Source organism: Acyrthosiphon pisum, chromosome X, assembly GCF_005508785.2.
Source record: "Acyrthosiphon pisum isolate AL4f chromosome X, pea_aphid_22Mar2018_4r6ur, whole genome shotgun sequence".
NCBI lineage: Eukaryota > Metazoa > Arthropoda > Insecta > Hemiptera > Aphididae > Acyrthosiphon > Acyrthosiphon pisum.
In genome coordinates this window covers 128,729,587-128,743,145 of record NC_042493.1, presented here as the reverse complement: position 1 = coordinate 128,743,145, position 13,559 = coordinate 128,729,587, and the positions used below count along the sequence as shown (strand labels likewise).

Sequence of the window (13,559 nt, the reverse complement as noted above, 5' to 3'; positions counted from 1 at the left end):
CAGTTGTAGTTGAAGTTATGTCAAAAAATACTCTCAGCCGATTAACAAGTCTACAGAAGCCAGGATCGTAAAAAAAAGGATCTGCTAAATCAAACAGTAATTCTTCTGGGATCTGTCAACCCTTTGAGGGATTTGGATATGCTGGTAGTTTACTGACAATTGTTGGTAGAACATAGCACACTAATTTTACTCTATAATTCCTTAATCTTGACTGAATTGAAACTTCAACGTACGACAACGCTTGGACCCGGCTTTCTCCAATTCCGCTCACCGGTAGCGATGACTTTCTGGATTGTAGCTGTAATTTATTTGCTAAGCTTCCTGAAATAAAATTACCTTGTGATCCGCTGTAAAAATAATCAAAAAACAAACTATTGGGTATAACTTTTATGCTTAATATAACTATTAAGCGCTTCAGTGGTAATTTGAATTACTCCTATCGTGTTTATTATGGAATTTGGACAATATAAACCTTTTGGTATGTCTTATTTGACAGCCATTTGTATGGAATATAATATATGTATTAAAAATAAATATTTTTTACATTAAACTGTTGTACAGCTGAAATGGGTCACTGCAGTATAAGTACACACGTGCAGGACATCTGAACCTTTTTAACGAAACGCGCAATATAAACATTTTAGTGTAAAAAAATAAACTATGTACAAATGCAATAAAGTTGACAAGCGGTTTGTTTCAAACTCAACACAGTTTAGAAAAGAATATTTTAAATACTAAACAATAATCTCAAATTTCTCAAAAATAATCAAAAAACAAACTATTGGGTATAACTTTTATGCGTGAACATTTTAATCAACTTATTTATCGCATAGGTATAGTAGGTACGACGTACGTTACCCCAGCCCCCCCCCCCCCCACATATCAATTTTCGTGAATTTTCTTTTGGCAATATTTAGTACGTTATTTGTTTGAATTTTTTTGATCTGTTTTGGAATTTGTTCGGCATCGAAAATACCGGAAAATTCAATTTCCCCATGGGGGGCTGAGGAAACGTTTCCACAGCCCCCCACAAGGAAATAATGGAAATTTCACGAATTTTCTTTTGTCAATATTTAGTGCGTAATTTGTTTGAATTTGTTCGACATCGGGAACCCCGGAGAATTCAATTTCCTCGTGGGGTTTCCCTAGTAGCATTTTGTAATGATAATATTATAATATTGTTATACTAATATTATAATCACAAATAATATTAGTATAATTTTATAATAATATTTTTGAACGAAAAATTGCTAACCCAAAACAAGTTGTACAGAGAAGAATGAGAATATTGCAAATGTAGTTGATTATCAAGGACAAGAAACATTAAAACTAAATATGGTAAAATAATAACACTACTTAAAATATATCTTTTGTGATTTTAAAACTGCTTAATAGATCACGCAGAACATCATTAATAATAATTTAAGTGAAACTTCTAACAATGATGGTTCACAATTTGATTCGACAGTCACAAAAAGTGTGTTTAATAATACCCCTGCTAATCTACATACAACTAATGAAGTTGCTGCTGAAGTTGTATCTAATTCATTAGAAAGTAACTAAATCAATATAATTGTTAACTTTGATGAAAAAAGCATATTTATTATTATAAATATTTTTTTAGATAGTTGAATTTTGTGATGTCGATGATCGATGATGAGAATGATGACAATTACTGCAGTTATGAAATTGACATAAACACCGTAATATTAGTTAATATTAGTGATTATTAGTATAAAGTATCAATATAATTTTTTCAATATTTTAGCTTGAACCTACAGAAAAATCAAATCATGTTGAAAATACAAATGAAGATAATAATCATGTGACACTTACTGCAATGGAAAACAATAATTCTCTTGCAGGTAAATCACTAAAATGAATACCAAAAACGATAAATTTTAATTTATAATATGTCTTCAGAGTTTATTCCGACCAATTCCAATATGAATTGTTGCTGTAAACAAAAAGATAAGTTGAAAGCTAGTATAATGAAAAGAGAAAACTGCATCTTAACTCAATTTACATTATACAATACACAACAAATAAGAGTTTCAGCTTTTCTCAGCAATTTTGATAAAAAATTAAATACATTGCTTAACCATTCTCAATCTGCTATACCTCTCTCAAATTTACCTACACCTTTTATTGACTTTTTACCATTAAAATCTATGGACAACTTAGATTTGGTAGAACAAATTTTAAAACCAGAAAGTGAAATTTCAAACTTTAACGGTCATGCTGAAGAACTAGTAAAATCTATTATACATTTTATATAAGATATATTCTGATATGCTTTACATGTTTTGCAGAAAAATTATTTGGTCCTGCGAACAGGATCAAATCTTTCAATGAGTGCTGCGGTTTCAAATTGTTTTGATTTATGTTTTACCAGACATGTGGTGTCAAATTTCAGTTTTCACGGTAAAACAAAAAGATCATTCAAAGTATTACACTTGTACAAAGTAATGAATGGTATGTATATTCATGTATATTTATAAATTATAATGAATATCTAACTCTTACAATATACTGTTATTATAATAGTCCTTAATATAAATAATTTTTTTAAATCTCTTATGTCTAAAATCCTTAGCTGAAAGAATGAAAACTAAATATGACGTTTCTGCAGCCATTCAAGTCATCACTAACATTTTGAAACATTCTAAGCCACTGTTTGTTGATTAATTTTTATTTTGTTCATATGTATGATTACAAAATGTAATAAAGAATAATAAAAATATGTTTCTTATTTTATAACATATATATTTTTGCCTATATATTATTACAATTTATTAAAACATTAATGTATGTACAATACCCTGGCACGTGTGAGACAGATATTTGTATAGGGATGTTTTTTAACTTTATATTTAAATACTGTACACGAGAGAGAGGGCTTAATATATATTTTCTGTGAAAACGTAGAATCATACAATAATACATTTATCAAAAAATATAGAATATCATTAAATTATCCAACAACATGTTGTAAGCATATATAGTATATATATATATATATATATCTTAATTAAATACATTCAAGTGGAGTTGTCACAGCATAGTAGATTTAACTATAAACTATGTAGTTTATGTAGTAAGACTATTTAGAACATGTTGTGTTCAATTACACATTTAGAACACCTCTCAAAATTATAGTAAAACTATTTTAAATATGTAGTATTTAAAAATAAAAATTTAAAGTTTTCAATTTAAGTTATTCATTTTTAATGAATGCAAATCGGGTGTCAGCAAAATAGTGTGACGGCGAATTGATTTGTCGGCCAATCGGTAGGTACGTCACGGTATAGGTATACTTCAGATTCCGCAGCAGATACGCCGGTGATACAATAGGATATATTGGTCTTCATAATATGGAATGGTCGTGACAACTTCTCTCCCTTTTTTTTAGTTTTCCGTTTTGTTTTCACGAACCACTGCTTGAAACTCATTAGTCATTACTATGGGGCTGTGAATTTGTTGCTAATTAATTTTTTCAGTTTATATTGTACAGGCTACAAGAAAGTTTGAATTATGTAACAATATGGTCTATTGTTCTACATATGAAATGGCAGCACAGCCGCATGTGTTGTCTCCGTCTTACACACGTACGACATAGACAAAATGGGTTTACTCAGTCTGAGTAGAACTGGCTCGATTTCGATTCTAGAGTAAAAATAACTATTATAAAATTGAATTGTGACAATATTTATGAGGGCAAGTCATCAAGTCATTATGCTCACAAAATTGAGCGAGTTCTACTCTGAGCTGCTTAAATGCGTTTTGTCCATGTCGGACGTGCGTAAGATGGAAACAACACATGCAGGTGCGACGTACCTGTAGTAATGCTAAATCATACATTTACGTCGAAAAAATAAAATCGATTTTGTCAATGATTGACGTTCCTGATGTATGCTTGTATTGTGACAACAGTAGTTGAAAAATATTAAAAAAACATTAGTCCAATTTTTTTTTATACGCATTTAAAGTTTGATTTCAGACAAAATGTATCAAATTTAAAATTAAAAAATAATTTGTTAGTTAAAATTGTATAAAATGTTTAATTTTTATAGCTAAGGATTGAATATTTAAAACGAGATTCTCATACATAATTAGGCTATTCTGTAACCAAGAAATATAAAAAAATAGGTTTTTTTATAGTTATTTTTTGTTCATATTTGGACGAAATTAGGTATTTAAACGAAAAAGAAGGATTGTAGTTTTGTGTTAAATTTTTAAAATATTATTAGTGGATACCTATTCAAAATTTAAAGTATATTGTTTTACAAAAATATTGAAATATGATATTATGAAAATAATGTTAATTCAACTTTCCTGCTACCGTGTTAATAATAAGAATATAAACATAATATTATAAAATATCCTAGACTGACAAACCGCGGCCACCGCTCAGAATTGTTTTTTGGTACAACGATAATATTCTAACATTGGATTCAAATTTCACACCACCCATTACATTGACCACCTTGTAACCTTCTGTACAGCAGAGACACACCCCCATACTCACTTTTCAGTGTTTAATTTAAAGTACCTACATAATCGAAAAATTGCAAAAATATTGTGTTCGTTTATATTATGTAAGTATTGTGAACGTTAATTTGTTAAACACTTGTACGAGTGTCTGATTTTTCAGTATTCAATTTCTATCTTTTCACTCTTAACATTCATGATATCTAAATGTTTGATTCATAAGACATGTGATATATTTCTTATATATTATGTCAATCAATTTTGAATTCCGTACGTATATTTAACACATGCGATAGATATGAAAAGATGATAACGAAGCAGTATCAAGGTAATAATGAAAACAAATATAAATAAATTCGTAATTGCATAAAATGATGAATGTATTGAAAATAGTGTTATTGTTTATATGAAATGTAATAAAACACTTACAATTAATATACAAATTAAAAATGTAATGATGTAAACAAAAACTTGGTTACAAAATATAGGTACAATAAAAAAAAGAAAAAATGAAAAAAACTATACATTCAAATATTACTTATAACTTATAAGTTACAACTTAACATTGGTATTACTTTAGTTAGATCATAGTTACATTGTATTTTAGTAGTTATTATATATACTTGAATACTTAACCAATATAATTCAAAATGTAATAGTATAAACTTAATCACAAAATAATGAAAAAAATATAAACATATCGGACTCTGAAGCGTTATTCTCGTCTTTGAATGTATCCCGGAATGTACGCGTACGGCTATAAAAATAATTGAAAATTTTAATTACAATAATTTACAATAATTAAACGAGGCTGTTAATTTATAAGAAATAGTCATAGATACCCACTTAAATTTAGTCATGTAATCGCTAAAGCTAAATTAATAAAATGATAGAATAAAGAAGTTAGCAGATAAAGTTATCGTCATAAATAAAACAAACATATTATATTGTATTTTATAATTAAACATCATACAATATATTACAATACAATAGTTTGTCTATTGTTTCAAATAAATGAGTATAATATCTTTCAAGCTCCTAGTGACATTAGTTGTAGTGGCCATTGGAACATAGGTACTACACTTAGATAACAATCATTATTCTAGTTGTAAAGGTTGCTAATACATTTAAAATAAATGATTGTTTTGTTATGCGCATTACCTTTTTACGAATAACCATTCCATATGCATCTGAAATTGAATAATTAAATAATTATTGTATCTGAGCTTCAATACAATTTATTTTACTAATTAGTCTTTGAATCATTATCTTACCAAAATCACCAAAAATTGCTGAAATACCTACAGCATTCCCATCAATAGGTAATTCCAATCGTCTTGCTGGAATATCTGAAATTCATTATTCAAAGTTTTAAACAATTGTTACGTACCTACGTATAAATCAATTATGTATAAACTATGTATAGCGTATCGCACGTTCTTAGCAATATCTAACGGATGTAACTAATAAGACAATTAGTATATTATATCACGCGGAGATCGTTGCAAAAGCATAGTATGAAACAATCAAACCATAAAAGCATCGTCACACGTATCTCCTCGGGAATGTCAACACACAATCAGAGGATGCGAGTCGTCCAGCATACCAAGTCGAGACCCGGACTCTGTCTCATGACCGGATTTAGCCACTACAACGACCACCCACTCCAAAGGATCCGATCATATATATACGAGCCCATGACAAGAGCTCGTCAGACGGTTAGGGACACATAAGACACTCAGAGGCAGGTTGTAACACCACTCACTGTCATATATTTACAATACACATAAGACACTTAGAGGCAGGTCGTAACACCACTCACTGTCATATATTTATAATATTGTAATTTTGTACTTGTTAATAAACACTCAAAAATAACATAATACATCAAGTGTTCATCTCTGCGTTGGTGTATGTATCTACGTCAGTTGGGACGTAACACAATTATTTAAATCAAACTAGGTAAAATAATAAAGTAATTAGTGGAACAACGTTTTCTTTGTTAAATTAGGTAGTTAAATTGATATTATCGTTTTATAGTTTCATGAGGCAGTTTTATTTGTACCTAACCTACAGTCAAATAAATAATAATTAATATTTATGGATTTTGATATCTTTAAAAAAAATGTCTAAGACACCACAGTAGAGAAAAGACCTATAAATTGTATTGTTACCATCTGTAACTCTGCATACATAAAAACCAAAATATAATAAATGCATGATACAAATATGATATATGGATGTGTATGATCAATTAAACGAAAAATAACAATTTTAGTTATTTTAAAAATATATTAATTGTGGGGACTTGTATTTTTTAAGTACCGATATAAATAGAATTATATTTCATATACACAATGATATTTTTAAAACTAATACAACCTACAATGTATACTCAGACCCTGTGTTAAGCATTATTTTGTTTTTAATTTTGTTACACCAATAAAACCACCCACCCAGTTACCCAACTGCCAACCAAATATTGTTAGTGTTGCTGAAGCAAGACATGCACTATGGAATAGCTGCCACTACGATATCTTTTGCCAACAGACTCATAAATATATAAACTTGTAATCAGTTGGTTATTCGTTTTATTAAGCGGTTGAGAGTTTCATAAAGCAAAGCATATAAAAAATGAATACCATAATAATGATAAATCATACTTGTAATCATTGTCTGGCATTCTTCGCAGTTCCATTTCTCATCAAATCTAATTGAACTGCAGCTTACATGCGTTTGTCTGTACCCACATGTTCTGCACAGAACTAATTTCCATCGACTTTTTGGAAAATAAAAACATATAAATGCCATTTGTATATGTAGTGTAATAACAATAACATAATAAACATACCTATATACCAAAATATGTAATTTTGGATATATATTAAGAATTAATTAAGAAGGTATTTTTAAACTTGCGAGGGTAGGTAATATTGTATAGGTATTACACGTCAACATAGATTCATTTTTGACTTTGATTTATTACAAAGCAGACAATCATGTTAATAAAAGCTTTTGAAAATGAGTTGAATTTCAGGTAAATGTAAATAAAATAATAGAACCTACAAACCACGTTTTTAATTTATTAACAAATCCAAAATTATAAAATATATTATTTCAATGGAAATTTTAATTAAAATAATTTATTATTTATAAGGTTAAGTTAAGTTATCAGCGAGTCTCAACTTTTTTAAGGCTGCTTCCCACCTATTAGTATAATCATAATTTAGCGCAATGGTGATTTTATTAAGTTATATCCGTTATCACTCTACATCAGCACTGTAATGAATAATTTATACCTAATTTGATACAAATGGAATGAAACACAATGTGAGATTTAAATTTGGATGATAATTTATTATTGATTCATAAAACTTACAATGATGGTTAGAAATATAGAATATAAACAGAGTTAGGGATATTATTCTACATTCATAATTTATTTGATAGATACAATAAGTTGAACATTTATAGTGAACATTATTTGAATTAAATTTACTTTAATATATCAATTTCACAAATATATCACACGATTTAGGTAGGTGCTAATTATTTAAGGAGTATTGTATTAATTTACTGTACCTAATATTTAACTTTGGTGCGTAAAATTAAAATTATGATTATAATTAAAACAAATTACTTACAATTCATTTTGAAAGTTACGTTTCCCTTCATGAGGACAGAGACAGCGTGTAGCATCGCATTGTATGGACCTTTCAGAGAACTTTTCAAAACTGTTCTGTAGAGTATTCAGTATAGCATTCTGTGAAGACCTTCTTTTCTCCCAAGTGGCATACCTGTGATTTAAATGTTTAGGTTAACTCTTTATAAAATAAAAACTATTTAAAGCGTATTCATATTATGCATAACTTAAAACACCATGACTTAGAATTTATTAAAATAATTAATTTACAATAGGTACAATTAGATATTATAGAATAATGATTTAAACTACTAGTTAGGTTTTTACTGAATTTTTAATTAACTTCTTTTACTTTTAAACATTTAAGTAAATTGCCTTAATTATCATGAAAATTTAAATTTGTTCACAATTTTTAATGGTTATTTGTATGTTTTTATTTTTTATTGAATTACAACATTTGAAATTTCATATACTGAAGCAGAATATATTTTGTATCACTTTGATGTATAAGAATACAATTTTGTACAAATTGTATTTGTTTCTAAGCCATGAACTAATATTAAAATATATTCTACTTCTATGAAAATTATATTTTAAATAGTTTATAATTGTTTGCTAAAAATGTGACTTTTGAATACTTTTTTAATTTTTCCATACAAGTACTACTTATATGGTTTTGTACAAACATATTGCATATGAAAAATATTACGGTAAATAAAAGTCGGTCTTACAGTGATGGTATATTTATTCCGAGTAGGAGAATTCGGCTCTTGAATTTATCGACGTTTTCACATTTAGGGCATTCAATAAAGTAGCCTCTACGCAATGCCAGATCTTGAACACAGACTCGGTGAAACCAAACACTGCAACAAGGCACCCAAATGGCAGTCGGTGAAGTCGATGGTACAACATTATCATTACAAATACCACATTCTACGGTAGGATAAGCGGATGGAAGTATCTCTGTTAAATCTATAACTGGCTGAACGCGGTGCTGTTGGCAAAACGATCTAAAAATATTTGTGTCAATAAGAATCATAATAAACAAAAGTTGGGCAAGTGGATGTCGCTCTGCTGTACAGTAGGTTACAAGTGGGTCACTGTATAATGAATGGTATTAAATTTGAATTAAATGATATAAAATGTGGGTAAGTGGATGTCACTCTGCTGTACAGTAGGTTACAAGTGGGTCACTGTACAATGGATACTATCCAAATTTGAATTCAATGATATAATATCACTGTATAAGAAAAACGATTCTGAGCGGAGACGGTATGTCAGTCTAGGTATAAGATATATTATATACGTATCTAAATGGTATAAAAAAATTTAGCAATAATAGGTATCTATAATGAATTCTAAATTAATTTTATCACAATATCCATTCGGTACTTATAACGCATTATACATCAACAACAAATCATGATACTACCATAAATATATAATAGTATATTAGTATATATTAGAAGTTTCAAAGACCCACAAATAATATTCTACAATCACAAGAAAAAAACTAAAATAGTTATTCCAGGTTTTTTAATATGTAATTTTGTCCAAATTTAAGCTTATAATGACTATACAAATAAACTGTGCTTATGTATTTTTTAGATTTTTTGGTAACAGAATTAACTACATACGTGAAATCTTGTTTTATATTATCAATTCTTAGATATAAAAGTTGAACATTTTATAAATTTTTAACTACGAAATAATTATTCAATTTTAAATTTGATAAATATTGTCAAAATTCGATCGTTAAATGCTTATAAAAAAACATTGTGCTTATGTATTTTTAATAGTTTTCAACTGCTATTGTAACAATAAATCAGTAGCCTTGTATTAATTTTTTACACTTTCTGGCCCAACAGATAAAACTTAATTGATATTTATAGAAAAAAAAACTAAAAAAATTGAAAACTGACCATGTCTGTACACAGCTCAAAAATAGTCAAATTATTTTCAAAATGTTATAGTTTATAGACAATACTAATATACAATCAGTGAAATTTTCAAACATCTACAGTAATTTTTTTTTAATTACAACAAAATAAGAAGAAAATTGTTACGTGAGAAATCGAGTAAATACCATATGTTGTAAAAATATGAATTTCAATTGCTCATAAAAAATTTATTTGATTTGCTAGTACACATTTTTTTTTTTTTTAAAGTTAGAAATCTTAGATTTAAAAAGAAAATTTTCATGAATTTCGAACTCAAAATAATTTGGAAATTTTCGTTATTTTTACGTATTTTGTCAATATTTGAACTTTAGATTCTCAGAAAAAAAAACTGTGACTATGGATTTTTAATTTTTTTGATCTGTCTTTGAAACAATATAATATGAACCTTGTATTAAATTTTCAAGCTTTTTTACCCAACGAATAAAATTTTATTGATATTTATAGAAAAAAAAAAAAATGGAAACTGAAAATATCCGTAAACAGCTCAAAATAAATCAAAATATTTGAAAAATGTTTCTATGGCTATAGAAAATGCTAATTTAAACATTCAGTCAACATTTTATGTACCTACGGTCATTTGTTTGAGAAATGTACCAAAAACCAAAATCGCTTTTCTCGATAACAGATTTTGCGTAAAAATTCCCGTTTTTCCTTAATTATTCTTTTGTTTTTCTCGGCACTTTTGAAAACTACAGGGAAGTTTTTACTTTTACCCTCCAAAGTATCAACTAGATTCACTTTCCTATCAAAAAAGATACTGTTGAAGAAAATCTAAGCACTTTTACTGTCCTAAAAGGTGATGACCTGCCCAAAAAAAATTTAGAAAAATTAAAAAAAAACACACATCATTGTAAAATCAATACATTCATTGTTCCACTCAGAATCTAAAATATGTTGACAAAATATATAAAATTAACAACGTACTTGTATGGCTGAAAAAAATGATGCATAGACCCATTTTTAAGTCCACAAGGAAGATGGAACTGTTTTCGACAGTTCACTGCTTCAATGCACGATAAAGTTGCACCCTTTTTATTGCAATAAACGCAAGTCTAAAATTATGATATAAATGTTTAAGAACACGATACACGGTGCATAATAATATAAAAAGAACATACCACTCTAGATCCTCGGGTTATTTCAGCTCTGATATCGTTTAATAAGTATCCCCAAATACCCTCCTTGTCACTACCATTTTTCACGGCCTTCGTTGATAACATCTGAAAACAAGTAAATTATAGTTATATTCTACAGTTAATATACTTATATTAAATTTGAAGAAATAGGTATAATTACAATGCAGAAATAATGTACAATAACATCATTCAGCATGTACAGCGGAGAGTTTAACTGTTGACTTATTTCTTTATGGCCACATAACATACACTTTTTGTTCTGACTCTTATTAAGCTCTACCTTCTGACTATAAAGTTGAATGGCCGTTTGAGGTTGTGCCATTCGATGAGCTGTAAAATTATAATATTTTATTAATTTGTAGTTTTAACAATGAACAATAGTTGTAATATTCAGTGTTGTAACAAATGGTTTTAAACAATTATTTGAGTTCAAGGTATTAAAAATTTTAAAAATAAGGATTTCAAACACTATTTAAATACATTTTTGGTATATATTAATTGCTCAATACTATCCGTATTGTAGTGAAATTGGTTTTAGTAACATTAAAAAAACTTTTCGATTTTCCAATCGTGAAAAATATTTCCCAAAGCGTATTGAGAATCGGACCAATTTTTTTGAGTGTAATCTAACCAATTTCAGAATAATATCATATTATGATGTTCTACTGAATGAGTCATGGCTATGAATCATTAATTAGTACCTATAAAGATATGTATGCTTAAGTATTAAGAAGACGTTACACGAACATATTTTGTTGTCTACATCTTATTATAAGTGCGTAACATAGCATATTGTACGCTCAGCAGATCACGTTTAACTCTGTTAGTTTAAATGCTAGATCGAATTTAACTCTAATACAATTTAAAACATAAGATTATTATCTAGGGCATCTCACAAAGGCTTTTTGTTATATTGCACTTTTAAAATGAGTTATGAGTATTTTAAGATATACAAACAATTTACAATTTTAAAATACTCAGATATAGCTTTAAAATAAAACTATAACAAAAAGCCCATAACATACCCTGGATAATAATCTTATGTTTACATTTTTTAGAGGTGAATTCACTCTAATTTTTAAACCAAATAGTTAAATGTTATCTGCTGAGCGCAAAACTTGCCATGTTACGCACTTGTAAGACGTAGACAACAGATGTAGGTGTAATGTCCTCTTACTTTAAAGTTTTAAATTTTGATTTGGTATTAATTGGTCATTGGTGGTGTATTGCTAAAAATATTCGTGGGTATACCCCTTCTTGACGTGGTTAGATCTTAGGTGTCTCTGATAATATTATATCTCTAACATAACATAATAAAAAATGTTTCTCGTTTCACTCAAATACACTAAGAAATCTTATTATAAGATCAGATTATAATTATAAAAGAATTTTCAAACAACAAAACTGAATAAAGAACATAAAAACAACCAAACCAAACAATGACTTTTTGTTTTAAATATACTCTTAAAATCAAATAATATATTATGACCTTTAAATTCAAAATAGTCAAAATATGCACTAAAAATGTTGATTATAGACGTTAGGTAGTAATTCTAAATACATTTAATGAACATAGCTATAAATAAACGATTCAGAATTATGGTACGGAGAATATATTATAAAGGTTGTAAAAGAAAGACCTGTAGCCAAAATTGAATAGTTATTTAATTTTAGATTCCGAGTGGAGCTTTTTTATGTTATAATTGAAATATTGTATAAGAATTATTCAATTTAAAAAAAAAAATATTTAATTTTTAATACAAATCTTAAATTGGTTAAGTCTTAATTTTTAACATTTATTTAACTTACTAAGATTAATAATTATTAAAGTTTGAAAATCAAACATTAACTTGATCTTTATATTAATGGTTTAATTTTAATTATGTGCTCATTGAAAATTAAATGTATAATATTCAATTTGAATATACCTAATATATATTATATACATACATAATATATTTTTACATTATGTATTTATGTAGACATAGGTAACTAATATTCTAAATACCTATATATTTTTCCAAAGAATCCGCTGTTTCCGTAGCTATATAAATAATTTATAGAATAATAATTATTATAGTAAAAGATTAAGAAATGTAAATAATATACCTGCTATAATTATAATTATATTTTATTAGTTTCTAGACACGCGTTTAAATATTTTTACGCAATGTTTTTAAAAATTATTAGTGCATTTTGTATTATATATAGCCCTTAGCCATAATCTATTTATTATAGATTACAAAATACACGGTATATAGGTATATAATATTATATATGATCGATGAACCGCGCTGTAGATAGATATAATAATAGCTAGGTAATGTA

At 27.5% G+C, this 13,559-nt stretch overlaps 1 protein-coding gene across 1 annotated transcript in view; it reads right to left on the bottom strand.

Moving 5' to 3' along the window:
* Positions 1-5,206: 5,206 nt before the first annotated feature.
* The window catches only part of LOC103309002 (PHD finger protein 7), a 9,001-nt gene continuing 648 nt past the window's right edge, over positions 5,207-13,559 (bottom strand). Inside the window, exons 2-10 of the mRNA XM_029485506.1 lie at positions 11,392-11,561; positions 11,214-11,315; positions 11,020-11,147; positions 8,866-9,144; positions 8,136-8,288; positions 7,155-7,270; positions 5,766-5,840; positions 5,653-5,681; positions 5,207-5,248 (exon numbers count right to left, since the gene is read on the bottom strand). Of these exons, the coding sequence (XP_029341366.1) occupies positions 5,207-5,248; positions 5,653-5,681; positions 5,766-5,840; positions 7,155-7,270; positions 8,136-8,288; positions 8,866-9,144; positions 11,020-11,147; positions 11,214-11,315; positions 11,392-11,561 (1,094 nt within the window). The remainder of the gene's footprint in view (positions 5,249-5,652; positions 5,682-5,765; positions 5,841-7,154; positions 7,271-8,135; positions 8,289-8,865; positions 9,145-11,019; positions 11,148-11,213; positions 11,316-11,391; positions 11,562-13,559) is intronic.